This window comes from Ixodes scapularis, unplaced genomic scaffold (assembly GCF_016920785.2).
Source record: "Ixodes scapularis isolate PalLabHiFi unplaced genomic scaffold, ASM1692078v2 PGA_scaffold2__306_contigs__length_199485367, whole genome shotgun sequence".
NCBI classification, from domain to species: domain Eukaryota; kingdom Metazoa; phylum Arthropoda; class Arachnida; order Ixodida; family Ixodidae; genus Ixodes; species Ixodes scapularis.
The window spans coordinates 113,999,109-114,017,949 of NW_024609857.1; the positions used below are offsets into that span (position 1 = coordinate 113,999,109).

Genomic DNA, 18,841 nt, shown 5'->3' on the forward strand with positions numbered 1-18,841 from the left:
CTTTGGATACTTTATTCTAAAACCCGCCATATTATATAATTCGGTCATGCCGCCAGTTGAAAATAAATTGTATATGTATACGCATTCCCAGACTTCGCAGACGTGAGTTCTATTTTTGCACACACTCCAACGCTTCCGCCATGAAGCTGACCTTTGCTTTTGGATGCATGTTTCAGGCATTTTCACGCACAAACACATCGCCCGATGTCTTCTCGTTTCCAGGTTTACTTTTAAAGAAACCTTAAAGTTACGTTCGTTTTAATATTTGTTTCACTTCGTCGGCCATGTTACCTTGGTCGAAAAAAATAGTACCTTGAAAATGACAACTAGAATGTTTTATATTTGTGTCCGGCTTTAGAGCTTTTCAAACAGGACACGGCAGATGACATGCATGGCATTCGCTGTAGAGGAAGTTGAGGTTTTCCTCCGGTTTTTTGAGTAAGCGAAAAGCTTACTGACCCTTCAGTTGAGAAAGAACTGGAGTCAACTTGTATAACAGGTTTAGATATGGGTGACTTGGCGGGACATTGGCGATTGATACTCTATGGTGCAACTGTGGTTCTGTTCGGTTCCTTTCTGCTTTAAAGTATTCGTTTTTGTTATTTTTCTGCCGGGGGGAATGCTACCCTGCTTGCGTCATTGAACAGAGGCTTTAAGCATGCTCATCGCGTGAATACGGACAGCCACTGTCACGCTCTGCTAGCTTGTCAAAACCTTCGCCGTTTCGTATGCATGGTTAATGCCCTCACTCGATACGTACGCACGCGCCAAAACATCACCGCAAAAAGAACAAGCTTTGTGCGTGTGTGTGTATGTATGTGTGTGTGAGTGTGTGCTTTTTTTTTTGCCGTGCACGGAATTGATTGTGTTCTGTTTGCACTTTTCAGAATATAAATAATTTTCACCGACGTTGCGTAAAATTAAACGCAAGTAAGTGTATTTATACGACCGACTAGTTTTTCTTTCTATTAGTACTTGTGAAGCGTTCTCAGTCAAAGATGCCTTGAATTTGGACTTCCTTTTCAGTTCAGATTACGGAGGCGGGATTAACAGGGGAACACTTTCCGATAAGAAAAATGTACCTGAAAGCCCGCATCGAAGATGGCATTGTACATTCTCCGTATCCCGGGGGTCCTGTGCCGAATATGTCAGTGTACGAGGCTTTGAGAGAGAGACTAGAGCAATATGGGGAAAGAACCGCATTGGTGAGTATTTTAGTTAAATTTATTGCGCGCATTGCTCGAAATATTGGTGATTATTGCACACAATACTACATGAAGTGCAATTATACTCACCTGTAGCTCATTTCACTTTGACGCGGGCATTGGAGCTCTTATTATATTTTCTCATCTTATTATATTTCCTTATCCCTTATTAGATCAGAAAAGTTAGCGTGCAAACAATGCTCTTCTGTGGCCTATCGCTGATGCACCCCGCTAACGTCTTTTCTATGACGGAAGCAACAAACGTAACATAAGCGCTGTTTTTACTGAAACGCTTATAATGGCCGGGGATGCCAAATGCTTTCAACGAGTAATTCATTGAGAGAGGGAAGGTGAAGTCGGAGAGTGGCGCGGTTACTAAAACGGCTTACTAGGCCTACCTTAAAGCATCTCAAGTGTGCGGGTTCTGAACGCAGCTAACTGAATAATGATTATCTTCCGACAATGAGAGCACAATGTTAATATTGTTGGACAGAAGACGACGAGGGGCCGAGAGAGGATTGTCAAGCGCGTGCACTTGGCTCGGTTCAGTGGCTACTCATAGCATTGCTCATGTATGGCAGCGAATCACCTACGCCATTAAATCACTCTTTATCACCCTCACTGGTGGTGGAGGTGCGGGGTACTGACGGCGTTGAACCAGCAGATAGTTGCCCGTTGGAACCACTGGCCGTTGGAATTGCCTCTCTCTTGGGACATGGCCGGAAGAAGGCGTGTAATTCGCAACTCCAGAATGGGGCTATGGAGCGGAGAGGTCGAGGAACTTAAAGCACCTCCACCACCTGTGAGGGTGATAAAGAGTGATGATTCGCTGCCATACACAGAGCAATGCTCTGAGTAGCCACTGAACCGAGCCAAGTGCACGGGCTTGACAATCCTCTCTCGGCCCCTCGTCGTCTTCTGTTCAAAACTTCCCCCGGCGGTAGAAGGGGCGGCCACCGGCACTGGCGTCTTCAGAGGTGGGGTGCATGGTAACGTTTCATTCGTGATATATGAACAATATCACGTGATTTAGTGCGATGATCCCGGGGAGGTGCGATGGGCTCTATTTCGTAGGATGTAGAAGAGATGCGGCGAAGTATACGAAATGGGCCGACGTATTTGTGGAGAAACGTTTCGCATTTTCCTTGCTTACGAATTGGTGTGGCGAGAATAACTTGATCGCCAACTTCGTACGTGGTGTCGTTGTGAGTCACTGAAAAGAGGAGGGTCCCTTTGTCGGTTCTTGATGCGCGGTGCTGACGTTCAATGAAGAAGATGAGTATTGCTCCGCACCTCCACCATACTGTTACCGCTCATTAGAGAGTTTTAGTAGATCGTTCCCATGACTCCGATAACGATATCCCGATACTCCGCCACCGCCTCCCTTGCGCATCCATAATATCGTTATCGGGGCTATCGGAGGTATCGGAACGATCTACTAAAACTCTCTATTCACACTGGAAGCGGATCCGCGTTCGCAAAGCGGTTGCGAACGCGGTTGATCCAGTCCAGTGCAATTGCACGCGCACTCGATGACATCAAGTGCGCGTGCAATTGTACTGGATCTTTATACAACCGCGTTCGCAACCGCTTTGCGAACGCGGATCCGCTTCCAGTGTGAATGAGCGGTGGGTGATGCTGTCGGCAGCAGAAAGGACAGACAATAGATAGAACAGACAAAATATTTATGGAGGCCGAGCCGGCCCGTGGGGCCTGGCGCGAGATGGTCGTGCGCGCCACTGCCCCGTCGTCGTCTTCCCCTTCCTAACAATATATAGACCCAAGCAAGAAGTAGACTAGCCGTATCATGCTCACAGGATGTGTTATGAATGAACTGGGCACACCCTGTGCTTGTTACGTCACAAGGTCACATGACTGCGACGTCACACGACGTCTGCTGTCACGGGAAGCTATGATATAGCGTGACACCACGACGATACGGTATCATGTGACATCAGGGTGTTACGTGACACCAGGTGTCTGGTGACAGCGTAGTAATTTATGTGAACTTCAGTCACAGGATGTAGCGTACATCAGGGTGTCCCGTGACACCCTATGACCAAGGTCCCAATTATATTCACACTGTCGCGTGACATCCCAGTATCACCTTGATGTCACGTGACGTCATGGAATAACATGGCGTCACCTCATAATATTGTTGCGATGGAAAGTAACGGTAAAAAAATAATCAAAACTGGAAATGAGCGCCACAGGAACGGGGACAGGTGAAGAAGTGGAGGACAACACGGGGCGTCCACTTCACCTGTCCCCGTTCCTTTGGCGCTCATTTCCAGTCATGAACCAACAAGCCCAGCTAAACATTTTGTAGATAATCAACTTATTGCTCCGAGCTTCACATATCGGGTCGTCCTCTTGTACTTTACCTTCGTCATTGTCCGTCTATTTAAAAGTATCCAGCCGTCGGGAAAAAAGGATACTTTGTCGTTAGGTTATCATGTCGGCGGGGGACAGACAAAGGACGTGTAACGTGTGTCTCGTTGTTTGCAGTGTCTAGATATTCATTCGTTCAGAGATTTTATGACAATATCACGCGAAATCATGGCGTCACGTGACATCGTGGCAATACCTCGTCAGATGACGTTGGAGTGCCATTTGACATCATAGTACCGCATGACGTCATGATGTAGCAGTCTTTCGTGACGGTTCTTCATGACGGTTTTCGCAGAAAATTTAATTGATAAAACAAATTAATAAAATTCTCCAAGAGCCTGCAACATGCCCAATTCAAAAGTCAAACAATTCGAACGTTATGTAAACTCATTTCGAACGTGTTGCTTCTTGTTGAGTGTCATCCAATAAGGAGCAGCACACCTCGACTTTGCGCTAAGCCAGTGTTTTTTGGGACGCAACACACCGAAGTGTCACGTGTAGTGCCCCCCAGATGTACCGTCCCAGGGGACAAAACAAATACATAGTGTGTGTCGACAAGTTGGCAGACCGCCTGTCATTGTGGTAGCGGTGTTACGTCTCCGGGCAGCCCACCGGGACGGAAACTGAAGTTGGTCTGACTGCGTTTATTGCATCTCGGCAGCAGGACAAAGAAGAGCCCCGAGCTGCTAGGAGCAGCCGCTTTTGTCGGTTCAATCATCGCAGTACGCGCCGCTGACGTAGCAGGCTGACAGCGACGCCCTCGCTAGCGTCGATAAGCGAGACCAACAAAACAACAACATAACAGCGGGTGTATCGACCCGGGTTAAGGTATATACCAGGGGTGGCCAGGTTGACCCGGCCTATGAGCCGCAAACAAAACCAAGAAGCTTGTATGAGCCGCGGGGGGGGGGGGGGGGGGGGGGGTATGTTAACTCGGGCTTCTGCGGCCTTCAAAAAAGGAACAATAGGGAACATTCTTTATCTAAAGCGGACAAGTATCACCGGCGAGTGACAAAGGCCGTGAGACTGAACATTTCCTCGACCCCAAGCCAAAGTCCATGGATGGTTTGACAGTCCCTGTCCTTGATGCCTTTCCCCCTAGGGTCCGGCAAACTCCTTCGAACAATGAAAAAACAGGACCTGTGGAAGCATACGAGTGAAAAGCGGTTCGACTGTACGTAGGGGGCATAAGGCTGCCAAACCGCAAGCTGTTCTTTATTCTGAAATTCCTGGGAAATGCGTAAAGGGCGAAAGGGGAGCGGTGGTGGGGAAGGGGAAGGGAGGGAGGGCCTTACGAGGGATTAGCGAACCGCACTTGGACCAGCGAAGAGCCGCATGCGGCTCGCGAGTCGCGGTTTGGCCACCAGTGGTATATACTCTGCTGCAGGTAAAGAAACGCAGAACAAGAACCTCCCACAGAGCCCTCAACTCCAGAGTGAACGCAGGAGAGCACGTGAGTGAACTCGCCTTGCTTCCAGCGTTTGCTCGTTAAGGTGGAAAGGGTAGCAGGCTTTCCGGGAGAATCCAGTCCTGGTTTTCCTTGCCTGTAGCAGATTATACTGAACAAGAACTTGCACATTGAACAGATAATTGAGGCTGTAACAACTTCAAAAGTGATAAAGCAAAAAAAGGAAAACGATGGCGGTCGTTAGGTAGCATACCTAACGAACGTATAAGATTCTAAATATAACCATAGTGAGCGTATGATAGGCCCACGCAGAGTATGCTTCCTGCAATAAACCCTTTTCGAAATTCAGTGCCACCTGGTGGCTCAAAATGCAGCTTCACTTTCGACAAACTAATGGCGGCCATGCAACTGTATTTAATCAGTCACCGTCACTTTCGCACGCCGATGGCAGATGAGATTGAGTTCTTCGATGACCTCATAATTCTTTCTTCGTTTGTTTCAGTTTCGATGGTGTGAACATAAGAACTGACCAGTACAAAGCGGCGATCTATAAGCCCCTCGACTACATTTTCGACGTCAAAAGGCCTTAAAGCCAAACTTGTGTAATGAGATTGATTGAATCACACTCCGAAATAAATGGTTACGCTGCCATTGTAACTAATTTGTGCGTCGTGTCGTTCTGTCGTCGCGAAAGTGCAGGCCTCGTATGTCCTCCGCTTGACAGTATATATCTTCTACTTCTTTCCTCATGAGCCTTAAGGAGGCCGCCATTTGTTTGGCACAAATCCAATACACTTAGATTTTGATAGCGTCAATGTTTCCAGACTGAATTTCAGAAAGGATGTATTCTGGGTAACAGAATTTGTGATTACTCACCATTGTATCACTCTAGATCTGCAGAGAGAATGAGGTGACGTATTTAGAGATGCTCAAGATGCTGCAAAAATACGGAGCTGGTTTCCAGAGTCATGGCATAAAGCCGGGAGACAAGGTACTCGTGCACGTGGACGATTCGGTGGACACTTTTATTGCTATGTATGGAATTGTGTTTGCTGGAGGAGTCGTCATACCGTCTGAGCCGGGATCAGATCAAGGTACGCCGGTTGAGTCCTTCATTGTTACGCTCAGGATGGGAATGGTTTTGATGTCTATACAAACCGTTGATTCCAGCATTACTTTAAGAAAAAAGAACAAGTCTCTTTGATGATTATTATTCTTGTCCGGACGCACAAAATGCCAACCTTCTCCAAATAAAAAATATACAAACGCACCCTGGAACTTTTGCATTTTTCTATAATAAATATATACAATTTGGAAAATCGTTATTTAGAACTATAGCCATCGGACGGTGAGCATTCTGTACGTTTCATTTTCTCAGGGGATAACAATTTTGACTCTTCAGAGAATGCATATCTCTTTCCCATCACATGGAACTTAAAACAGTGCTACGTACGCGCCGTACGAGCCAGCGGTACGAGCCATGTTCCCGGATCGGCGGAGAGCAACCCGACACCCCCGATTTTGCAAGCGGGGCCCGGCGGAGTTTCCCTCTCCCGTCTCTCTCCTGGCTGAAACATAAGCAGCGGCGGATCACCGCCGCTCCCCGGCTCCCTGGCACGCAGAAGATGCTCTGTGCTGGTTTTGACTAGACGCCGTTCCTCCGCTATAATAAACACAGTTAATCCCACCTTGACTCAGCCACCGTCAATCATAAAGTAGTCACATCAATGGCGACGAGAACAACGATATCGAAGCCCTCATCCAGATGCCCAACATCTGACAAAGCAAGTCCCGACGGTTTGTGATTTCTTCTCGGAAAGAACTCTCAAGTGAAAGAAAGGTGGCGACTATCGGCACCGCCCCAGCGTACGACGCGGAGGTGGAGCCATGGGCGAACTACGCAGAACGCTTGGAGCAGTTCTTCGCGTGGGTAATCGGATTATCGACAACAAGCAGAAGACCGGGATCTGTCTGTCTTGCGTAGGACCGAAGACCTACGGGTTATTTCAAAGTTTATTGACTCCCATGAAGCCAAGCACAAAGACGTTCGAGGAGCTCCTGCGACCCTCAACCAACACTTTTCACCGAGACCATCCGAAGTAATGGAACGGTATAAGGTCAATAGCCGTTCCCAGCAAGAGGAGGAAACCATTTCGGAATTTCTGGCAGCTCTCCGGAAACTCACCGAGTTCTGCAACTTCGGCGACACCCTTGACGTTATGATCCGGGATCGATTCGTGTGTGGTGTGCGCGATGTAGGAGTGCAGAAGAGACTGCTGGCAGAGTCAGCGCTGACTTTGGAAAAAGCAACGCGCATAGCACTGGCGGTCGAGACCGCTAGCAAGAATGCATCGGACTTGAAAGGAGAAGGCTCGAATCATCCCCAAGTCAACAAGGTGAGCGAACGAGCTGTGAAGAATAAGCATGTGGGACGCTTCCCCCGAAACAAAGCACCCCAGTCTCAAGGGCATCAGCACAAGAAGTGCGGACGATGTGGCAACAACGACCACGACCCAAAAAAGTGTCCTTTTATGTCAACTGCCTGCTTTAAGTGCGGAAAAATGGGACATCTCGCAAGGGCGTGCAAGTCGCGCACTCAGGCAAGTGGTTCGGCACGCCATGGTCAGGCCAACGTCATCGCTGCTGCACAATCGGCCCCCGCAGAGGAATTGGATCTTCGCGCGATCAACAGCGTCACTGAGCTGCCGATGCACAAGCCATGGACCATTCCGCTGAGTTGGAACGGAATTCCTGTCAACATGGGGGTCGACACCAGTTCCCCAGTATCACTCATTTCGGTGAGTGTTTACCAACAACACCATCAGTCATGGCCTAAAATGACCTCTTGTCAGGCGAAGCCATCGTGCTACCTGGGAGCCCTACAAGTTAAAGGAGTTCTCCACATGACAGTGGAACACGAAGGACAGATTGCAAAGGCGTCAGTCTACGTCTTGGACTGCAATGGACCGAGTCTGTGCGGCCGCGACGTAATTGGAGCGCTACGTCTACTCCAGAAGATCAACTTCGCCGAGGCGGAAGACCGGGTCTCCGAACTCAAGACGAAGTTTGGCGAGTTGTTCAAGCCTGGAATATGCCAAATGGAGGGACCACCAGTGCACCTGCACCTTCGCCAAGATGCAAGACCAAGATTCTTCAAGGCAAGATCTCTTCCCTACGCGCTGCGAGACAAGGTTTCAGCTGAGCTCGACCGTCTTTGCCAAGAAGGAATCCTGTCGCCGGTGACACATTCTGAATGGGCGACTCCCATCGTGCCGGTGATGAAAAAAGACGGTTTCGTGAGAATCTGTGGGGACTTTAAGGTCACACTAAACCCCGCCAGCGACATTGAACAGTACCCTCTTCCAAGAATCGAGGACTTGTTCGCATCACTGAATGGCGGAGAATGCTTCTCGAAATTGAACCTGAAGGATGCGTACCAAGAGGTTCCCCTCGATGAGTGATCAAAGAAGGTGGCAGTGATAAACACGCATCGTGGACTCTACTGCTACAACAGACTGCCCTATGGAATCGCCTCGGCCCCGGCGATATTTCAGCGCAGGATGGAAGCACTCCTACGCGACCTTCCGGGGACGCAGGTGTTCCTCGATGACATTCTGGTGGCAGAACGCAAGGGAGAATTTGGGCGACAATTGGAGAAAGTACTCCAGAAACTGCACAGCAGCGGTGTTCGTCTTCGAGAAGACAAGTGCGAATTCCGGAGACAAGAGGTAACCTACCTTGGACACCGAATTGACCGTGATGGGCTACATCCTGAAGAACAGAAGCTAAAGGCCATTAAAGAAGCCTCAACACCAAGAAATGTGCAAGAGCTAAGGTCGTTCCTTGGATTCTTCCCGTATTATAGGAGCTTCATTCCCCGCATGCCAACCATGCTCAACCCCTTGTACGACCTACTCAAACTGAATGTGAAGTGGCAGTGGGACACGACCCAAGAAACAGCGTTTCAGGAAGCAAAGAACGCAATCCAGAACTGCGGATTTTGTGCTCATTTCGACCCATCGAAAGAAGTACTGCTGGAGTGCGATGCGTCGCCGTATGGAGTGGCAGCGGTGCTTTCTCACCTGATCGATCGCGTCACGAGGCCGATTGCGTTCCGCTCCAGGACCTTATCGCCCGTTGAAAAGAACTACTCGCATCTCGAAAAAGAAGCTCTTGCCTTGATCTTTGGTGTCACCAAATTCAGAGATTATCTCCTGGGGAGACAATTCACACTGGTGACAGACCACAAACCCCTTGTTGGACTCTTCAGGGAAGACAAAGCTATTCCAGCAACAGCGGCTAGCAGGATCCAGAGGTGGGCTCTGACATTTGGTGGATACATGTACAACATACGCCAGAGGGCTGGGAAGTGCAACGGCAACGCCGACATGCTAAGCCGGCTTCCGATGAATGATGGAAGTCAATCACCGACAAGCCCAGAGCAAGTGGCCTTCGTGAAGCAACTGGAAACAGGACCACTTTCGGTGAAACAACTCGCGAATTTGACAGCTGCGGACACGGAGTTGAGTAAACTTCGAACGACTATCCTGGAAGGATGGCGAATTCAGCCACAAGATCCCACTCTCGAACCCTTCTGGACCCGTAGAGCGGAGATGTCGGTGGAGGAAGGACTTGTGGTGTGGTTGAGAAGCGTGGCAATTCCACGATAGGCAAGGCGAGCAGTGCTGCTGGAGCTACATGACGCCCACTCGGGCATGGCTGCGATGAAGTCCATGGCCAGATCGCTCTGTTGGTGGCCAAACATGGATCGCGACATCGAGAACATGGCCCGCGACTGTTATCAGTGCCAGCAAGCGCAACCTATGCCGTCCTCAAGGGAGCCACTGTCGTGGCCAGCAGCGACCATACCCTGGTCAAGAATCCATATCGACTATGCGGGGCCAGTCGACGAACAAATGCTGCTCATTTTAGTAGACAGCTACTCTAAGTGGATTGAGGCTGTTCCGGTGAGAAATGCTACTTCAGAAAAGACCGTAGAAGTAATGCGAGGATTCTTTGCTCGTTTTGGAGTACCATACTGTATCGTTTCGGACAATGGCACTCCCTTCACCGGACAACCCTTTAAAGATTTCACATCCCAGAACGGCGTGCGTCTCGTTCGAACTGCACCATATCACCCACAGTCGAATGGACTCGCCGAACGGGCTGTGCGAACGGTAAAGTCGGCTCTGAAAAAGATTTCTGGTAAAGACCTACACACAAAGCTGGACCGCTAATCGCTTTCATACAGGCGAACACCCAACAGCACGTCAGGAAAATCTCCGGCAGAACTCATGGTAGGACGTCAGATACGTTCGACATTGGACTTCATTAACCCCGCGCGGCTGGAGGAAAAGGAAGAACAACAACTTCAGATCACCGCTGACAAACGACTTCAACCAGGAAGAACCGTGTTTATCCGCAACTACGGATCGGATTTCCGTTGGATTTTGGGAGTCGTAAAGGAGACGAAGAGAGCGCGCATGGCAATTGTTACTACACCAGACGGCGATGTTGTCCGACACGCCGACCAGATCAGGCTGAAGATTCCGGAAATGGAAACACCAACTTCTGAGAACGACACATGGATGGACGACGTCGGCATTCCCGAGGCGCCAGACATGCCAATGCCAAGAAGGTCAACTCGTCCGAGACGGAAGCCTTCGCGCTTTCAAACCACTTAATGTAAACTAAGGGTGGAGGAGTGCTACGTACGCGCCGTACGAGCCAGCGGTACGAGCCATGTTCCTCGACCGACGGAGAGCAACCCGACACCCCCGATTTCGCAAGCGGGGCCCGGCGGAGTTTCCCTCTCCCGTCTCTCTCCTGGATGAAACATAAGCAGCGGCGGATCACCGCCACCCCCCGCCACGCAGAAGATTCTCTGTGCTGGTTTTGACTAAACGCCTTTCTTTCGCTATAATAAACACAGTTAACCGCACCTTGACTCAGCCACCGTCACTCATAAAGTAGTCACATCAAAAAGAAAATCGAGTGCTTACAGTTCTAACGACGCTGGATTCTTAGTTTAAACATGTAATGTAGCTGCAACCGTCATTCATTAAGCCGCGAATTCAGCATTTTTTTTATTTGGCCTGAAGAATGTTTATTTTCATGTTATGATAACGGCTAAAAATGTGGAAGCTTCATTTGTAAAGGCGTAATCAATACCATCTTATCAGAATATGGGGAATATGGTATAAACGCATTTTGATTATTTCTCCAGAATGCAAGAATCGGGTAAAGATGCCTTGAATCTGAGCAGTTTTTTTTACACATTTTTGGATCCTATTCATGGAGTGTTGCATTTTCGTGTGCAGCTCTTTTTCTGGAGAAATTTTCACTATTCATAAACTTCTTGCAGATGAAGTTCTGAAGAAAATAGAAGCTGGAAACGCCACTCACGTGCTCACCACAGAAGAAGAAGCAAACCTATTGAAGAGTTTAACTCGAGACTTGCAAATTCGGGTATGTATCCAGGGTGGAGAATAAAAATCAATTATTCAAATAGTGATTTACATCATTATTTAAATTCTGGTCTAAATCAGACCAGTTTTACAATGATGATTTAAATGAAACCTTTACCAGAAAAATAATCTCGATTTTTTTTTATATACCGTTTATCTATCGTTGGATGCTTCTATGTGCATTTATTTTCTACTTAAATACGAAAAATTTCATCAATCCAGAAAGATTTACGGGGCTGGACATGAGCAAAAAGAGGTTCTGAGCGAATCGGAAAGTTGAGCTTGACTTATACCTTGTGTCTGAAGTGGTGTAGATGTTATTTTGGCCTCGTAGCTCCCAGACAAAAAAAGGACACCTAACCAAAGTTTGATTTTTTTTTTTAAATTTTGGTGCAAATAGAAAAGAAAAGGAAAACTCTTGGTACATTCACGCATTTGTAAATGCTCAATGTGCATAATTCAATTTAACAGATTTCCTCGTATAAAAAAAACAAAAATACAAAAACAAAAACGAGTTCCGAAATTGTTTGTAAACTTTAATCAATTCTCCATGTAAGTTAGCGAGATAACTTTGCTAAAACTTTCTTAATTATAAAGTTGATGTCACTAATGGTTCTTTGTTTTCGAAGGTATGGTTATACGAACCAGAAATCTGTCAAGAAAGCGATTTTTCCTTTCATAAATTGACCAATTAATGGTGACTGTCAATAATTTCTACAGATTAGTTTGTCCATAGTTGTGCATTAATAAAATGCTTATTCGTTCGCTACCATTTTCATTAATTTTCAGAAATACTTTGTCGTGGGTGAAAATCCTGGATACATTTCGGTGACGGATTTCAAAAACATAAAGCAAGAAACTTTTACTGAAATCTCTGAGATCGACGTTGAAAAGGACCTAATCGCCCTTTGCTTCACATCCGGTACAACAGGTCGCCCAAAGGCCGTCGAAGAAACGCACTACAGTTCTGTGGCTGGGTTGCAACTCTATAGGTAAGAAACACCATGCAGACTGCAAGGAAAGAAAATAATATATATGTCCCCTTTCATTGCAACGGCATTTTGAACTGATAATACAAATTTTAACCCCCACTCCTCAAAGGTCTGCTTTCGCGGTTAAAATATATTTATGGTTGTAACATCAGCCCTAAAATTGACGCAGCAGGACTCTAGGAGCAGTGTGACCGGCATGCCTTCGGTGTCATTTCGGCTGTGTGCAGGGAATATATATATATATATATATAAAAGTGTGTATGTGTGTGTCTGAGAGAGAGAGAGAGAGAGAGAAGGAGAAACACGGAATTAATAAGACGCACATCCGCAGTCACGTTTTACATCGATTAGCTTGTAGGGCAGGTGGGTAGTGGTTAGTGCTTTGCGACATGAAGTGTCGCTAATAGTCGCACGACATTTTTTTATTCATTTATTTATTTATATATATATATTTTTTTTTTTTTGCTGCGGTAGCAGTTAGCTGGACACTTCGCGGGCACTGCTCCGTCGCCCGCGCTCCATGTGGACGCGGGCCATTTTTGGCATTTCTCCAAAAGTTCCCACATCGACGTCACGCCTCTGACCTCACGCCGGTTGGCACAACTCTGACGTAGCGCCGCGCATCGCACCACCTCGTACCTGTCGTCAGCTTACACCATGACGTGACACTGTCATGTCAAGTCACGGTGCAGTGTGACACCACGCGATTTAATGACGTCGGGTGGCACCGTGAGTCACGTAATGTCATGACGTCATGGGACAATACTGTCACGAATGACAAGTGACGAGGCGATAGTAACTGGAGAAACTAAACGTTTAATGGGGCAAACTTGTGCCAAAAATAAAAAGGGAACATAATAAAGCAGAGCGTCGCGGGCGTCAAAGTCGGCGTGACAGCAGAATCGAACGCAGGGGCGAAACTGACTCCGCTCGCCTTGTGGCATCCCTTTATCTACCCTCGTGGGTTTCTGGATTGTTCCGCGTAGAACTTTCGGTGCGTAGAACATCCGGAACTCGATCAGACGAGACTGTTCTCGAGCTTACTAGAAGGCCAAGTTGAAAGAATAAATAAAAGGACAGTCCGCTGACTGGGGGAATCGAACTTACACCCTCCGCGCGACAGTCAAGCGCGGTAAGCACTCGGCCGCGCACGCGCTGGCTCGCCGACGCGCGTGGCATTAGTCCCCCCCCCCCCCCCCCCCCCCCTTCAGAAGCGCGTCGTCTCGATGCGACGTGCCGGAACATAAAAACAGCAAAAAAAAAAAAGGAACGGCAAACTACGTACACTTGTACAACACAATTTTATCGATCGTATTACAAAAGACAATTCACAGTACTATCGATCGTAGTACGCCTTGAGGCGCACGACGTGGACGACTTCCGGTCGTGGAGGGCGGCGTGACGAAGTCCGTGTTCCGTCGGGCATCACCTCGTAGTTCAGATCCCCGAGTCGACGAAGCACTTTATAGGGTCCAAAGCAGCGCTTCAGGGAGTTTCTCGCTGAGACCCCGACGGCGAATCGGTGTCTAGACCCACACCATGTCTCCGGGCTGGAATTGGACGTCCCGACGACGAAGGTTGTAGCGGCCCGCGTCGACACGTTGCTGGTCTTGAATGAGGAGTCGGGCGAGCTGGCGGACTTCTTCGGCCCGTTGAGGAACCACCTGGGCGTCGTCGCTCTCATTGTCAGATGGCTCATGGGGCAGCACGGCGTCAAAAAAGTCAAATTTGGGGGTTTTACGTGCCAAACCTACGACGGGCATCTGGCACGCCCCAGCGGAGGACTGAGGATTAATTTCGACCACCTGGGGATCTTGTGTGGTCGAAATAGTTGTTACTAGCATAGTTGTTACATTCCGACCATGTACGAGCTGGAAAGGTGTGAATCCAGTGGTCTCTTGAACCGCCGTATTGTAGGCGAACGTGACGTAGGGCAGCACCTGGTCCCACGTATTGTGCTCTACGTCGACGTACATAGAAATCATGTCGGCGATTGTCTTGTTGAGTCGCTCCGTCAGCCCGTTCGTCTGCGGGTGGTACGCAGTGGTACGACGACGGCTGGTGTGACTGAGCCGGAGGATTTATTTATTTATTTATTTATTCAAAATACCTCAAAGGCCCGGTGGGCATTACATGAGGGGGGGTTATTTTCCAACAAAGGCATATAGTACAACGCAAAAACATTGAAACAAAAGAATAACTGAAATTAGAACATAATGATGTGCGACAAATGACGACAATAAGCACAGGACAATAACTAAAAGTAGTTAAATCAGTCATGGGAAACACTTTGGGACAAAATAACATAATACAATGCTAATAATAACGGAGCACCGAAGAATGTCAGCTTGCATACTAGCCTGGGATGAGAAAGAAGTTAGTAAGTGCGCTGCGAAACATTTTTGCATCAGATATGGTGACAATGTTGTCGGGAAGACCGTTCCAGTGTTTGATGGCTTGAGGAAGTGCTGAGTTATTAAATAATAACGTTGAACCAAAAATGCTTTTAAAGCTTTTGCTGTTATTTTGACGATGTGACACTCTATTCGGTGGTTCCAAAAGTGATGGGCTGGAAAGACCGGGGTTATAATGCAACCGATGAAGTAAGCAAAGAAGTGCAATTAGTCGACGAGTCTCGAGGGGATGAATAGAGTTATTTCGCTTAAGAAGGGAGATGCTGGCAAATCGGGAATAAGATGATGATATGAATCGGGCGGCACGGTTTTGGACAGATTCTAACTGGTTAATTAAGTACTTCTGATGAGGATTCCAGATAGGTGAAGCGTATTCTAGTTTTGGCGTACGTAGGTATCATAGGCTAGATGGCGTAGATGCCCGGGTGCGGCTTTTAGGTTTCGCTTTAGGTACCCGAGAGTACGTGACGATTCAGCAGTTGTAATGTTAATGTGGGTAACCCAAGACAGATTCGAGGTCAGATGCACGCCGAGGTACTTGTAAGATGAGACAGCAGGTAGAGGAGCGTTATTTAGGGCATAACAAAAAGATGAGACTGAGCGTTTCCTAGTGAATGAAACCAGATTACATTTATTTACGTTTAGTTGCATTTCCCATTTTACACACCAGTCGAGGACCTTGTTAATATCACTTTGTAGGATGTCATGGTCAGTTTGGTTGTTAATTTTTCTATACAACACACAATCGTCAGCGAAAAGCCGGATTGTAGATGACACGGTGTTTGGAAGATCGTTAATGTAAATCAGAAAAAGAAGGGGCCCAAGGACTGTGCCCTGTGGGACACCAGAGGTTACATCGGTAGTCGTAGAGTGAAAGTTGCCAACCACAGTAAATTGCTGTCTAAGGGTTAAAAAGTTACGTAACCAAGAGAGCATGAGGGAATCCAGGTTTAGAGCAGAAAGTTTGGATATTAGGCGACAGTGGGGTACCCGGTCAAATGCTTCATAGAAGTCTAGGAAAATAGCGACGGTTTGAGAGCCGGAGTCCATGTTAGTTGAATATCGTGGGTGAACTCGAGCAGTTGTGCTTCGCATGAGTAGCCCTTCCGAAATCCATATTGGTACTTGTAAAAGAAGTTGTTGCTTTCAAGATGTCGTATGGAATGGGAAAATACTATATGTTCTAACAATTTTGACACGACACTGGTTAAGGATATGGGGCGATAGTTAGCTACAGATGATTTATTGCCAGACTTAAAGACTGGACCGATCTTCCCAATTTTCCAGTCCTCAGGAATGGAACAAGAAGACAAAGATTGTTGAAATAAAAGGCACAGTATCTGCGAAGAAATTCCACTGGTATTTTCAAGGATTTTAGAACAGATGTTATCAGCACCAGACAACATGGATATATCAAGTTTACTTATAAGTTGACTAATACCGGAACTTGTGATAGAAATGGGATTCATGAATGGGTAATCAAAATCTGCCACAGGTGGAACGTTCGATTGGTCCTCTCTAGTAAATATTGATGCGAGGAATTCGTTAAAAACGGAGGGACAGAGAGCATCAGCTACAGGGTTCCCGGTATTATCGGATAAGGAAATAACCTGGTGAGATTCCTGCGGTGATATTATTTTCCAGAATTTTTTGAGGTTGTTAGTTATAATGGAGGGTAAGTCGGAGCCGGAATATTTTCCTTTGGCCAGGATAATAGTGGAGTCGTATTCTATCTCGCAATTTTTATAGTTTGCCCACGCCTCAGGAACATTTGACCGTTTAGCAAGGCGAAATAGTCTTTTCTTTTTTCGGCTTAGGATTTCAAGGGATTTATTGAACCATGGTTGGTTGCTATTGGAGTGAATGTGGACTAATGGGACAAATGCATCGATTACTTCACATATTTTGGTCTTAAACAGGTGCCAGTTTTCTTCAACAGTTCTATTTTGAAATCCATCAGCATAAAATGGAAAAAAGAGAGAAAGTGCTTCGTTAATTGAGGGAAAGTCGGCTTTGTTATAATCACGAATTTGCTTAGTCATTGCTCGCTCCATATCGGTATGAGGAATAATGCTGACATTGATCAACTTATGATCACTGAAACCGGTAAAAAGTGACAATGAAGGAACAGACTCGGGATTTGATGTAAGAACTAAGTCCAAAATATTGTCGCCACGTGTCGGTTCATTCACAATTTGTACCAGGTTAAAGTTTTGACATACATCCAGGAAGTTTATTTCCTGCTGACCATGTGAAGTTTGAGTGGACCAATCAATAAGTGGAAAGTTGAAGTCACCAAATAAAAACAGGTTCGCGTTTGGAAAGGCCTGGTGTAGGGCATAGAGTTGATCATGAAGTATGTTGATAAATTCGGGGCCACTGTCAGGGGGGCGATAACACACACCCAGGATGTTCTTTTGGAATGAGGAATAAAAGCTAACCCAGATTATCTCTAAACTACAATCATTTGGAATCTCGTATGAAGGAATCTGTTTTTTAACGGCAATCAGCACGCCACCACCTCGCCTGTCCGGTTTGGCTCGACGATAGAAGTTAAACTCAGAACCATTATTAAAGATTTCTTTATTTTTAATATCAGGTTTCAGCCATGTCTCAGTAAGAATCGCGATGTCAGTATCAGTGCCGTAAAGATAGGAAGAGAATGCATCGCGTTTCGGTATCACACTTCGTATATTTGTGAATGATACAGTAAGTGCAGGGGGGCTTATGACGGGGAGAGAATTCATCGAAAAAGCACGTCGTGGGATCGGTGGCTTATTTTTCCTAAGCTATCTTGGCATGAGTTCAACGCAGTCTGAGTCAGGGTTGTACATATAGATAGTGTTATCAATCTTTAGTTTGTCAAGTGATAGTCGAAAAGAAACGTTTTTATTCTTAGCGAATTCGATTAGTTTCCTCCTTGCGTGGCGGACTGAGATAGAAAAGTCTTCTCCAACAGAAAAGGGTGTTCCTTTCAACTTAAAACCTGAAGACAGGATGCGGTCTTTTTCTTTGAATCTGGAAAACTTTACAATGATAGGGCGTCTTTTCTCAGTGCTAAACTTTCTAATTCGGTGGGCTCTTTCGATACTATCTGGGTGGATGCTGATTTCGAAATGATGGGAACAAAAATCATCTATCACCTTCCCTTCGGACGAGGCCCATGTTTCATTTGCATCATCGATGATACCATAAAATAGCAGGTTAAACCGACGAAGCCGATTTTCAGCGTCATCGCATCTATATGCCACATCATGCAACTTTGAAGAAATGACAGTGAGTTCACCTTCGGAGGCGGGGGTATTCTGCTTGGCTTTGCATCTCGTCAGTTCGGCCTCCAATTCAGCAACTTTCGTAGTTAGTCTTTGTATCTGCTCGTCCGAGACTTTTTGTTGCTCCTTTATGGTTTTTATTTCCGAGATAATTCCTGCCTGACCATCTTCTATTCTCTGAACGGTAGCCAATATTTTTTCCTGTATGCCCGGGCTGTCAGTGACAGGTCCGGGGTTAGATTCTACATCGCCCGCCACTAGCAGCTGGGAGTGCGACAACAAGGAAGCAAAGAAAGATTCAAATAATGCATCAACACATTGAAGAAAGGCTAGGGTGTTGGTGGGGCATGACACAGCAACCAGACAGTAATTACTAGATCGGCAACTAAGACTGGTGGTCCGATAACTAACCTGCAACAGCAGAAACGGTGAGCGCTCCATCTTGCGCGTGTCATGCCCCAAGAAGAATGCGTTCGGGGCGTCCTTATATACGGCTCCGCCGGTGGCAGACGATCCAAGTTGCCTGCACAGTGTCGCCCAAGCATCTTGAACTGGGTTTGGTGTCGCCGTCGTGTTGAAGAAGTCGGTAGGGGATCTGGCTGTGTCGCGTAGTCCAGGCTTGGCGCCGCCGCACAGTGAATTCAGAAAGACGAGAACCTGCAACAGCAGAAACGGTGAGCGCTCCATCCTGC

At 47.0% G+C, this 18,841-nt stretch overlaps 1 protein-coding gene across 1 annotated transcript; it reads left to right on the forward strand.

Annotated features, from left to right (window-relative positions):
- The first annotated feature begins 1,076 nt into the window (after nt 1-1,076).
- Nucleotides 1,077-12,609, forward strand: LOC120837103 (3-hydroxybenzoate--CoA/4-hydroxybenzoate--CoA ligase-like). Its single transcript, XM_040206287.1, has 5 exons — nt 1,077-1,205; nt 5,897-6,098; nt 11,369-11,472; nt 12,261-12,463; nt 12,573-12,609. The coding sequence occupies exons 1-5, from the start codon at nt 1,077-1,079 to the stop codon at nt 12,607-12,609; spliced, it is 675 nt and encodes a 224-aa protein (XP_040062221.1).
- The last annotated feature ends 6,232 nt before the right edge of the window (nt 12,610-18,841 follow it).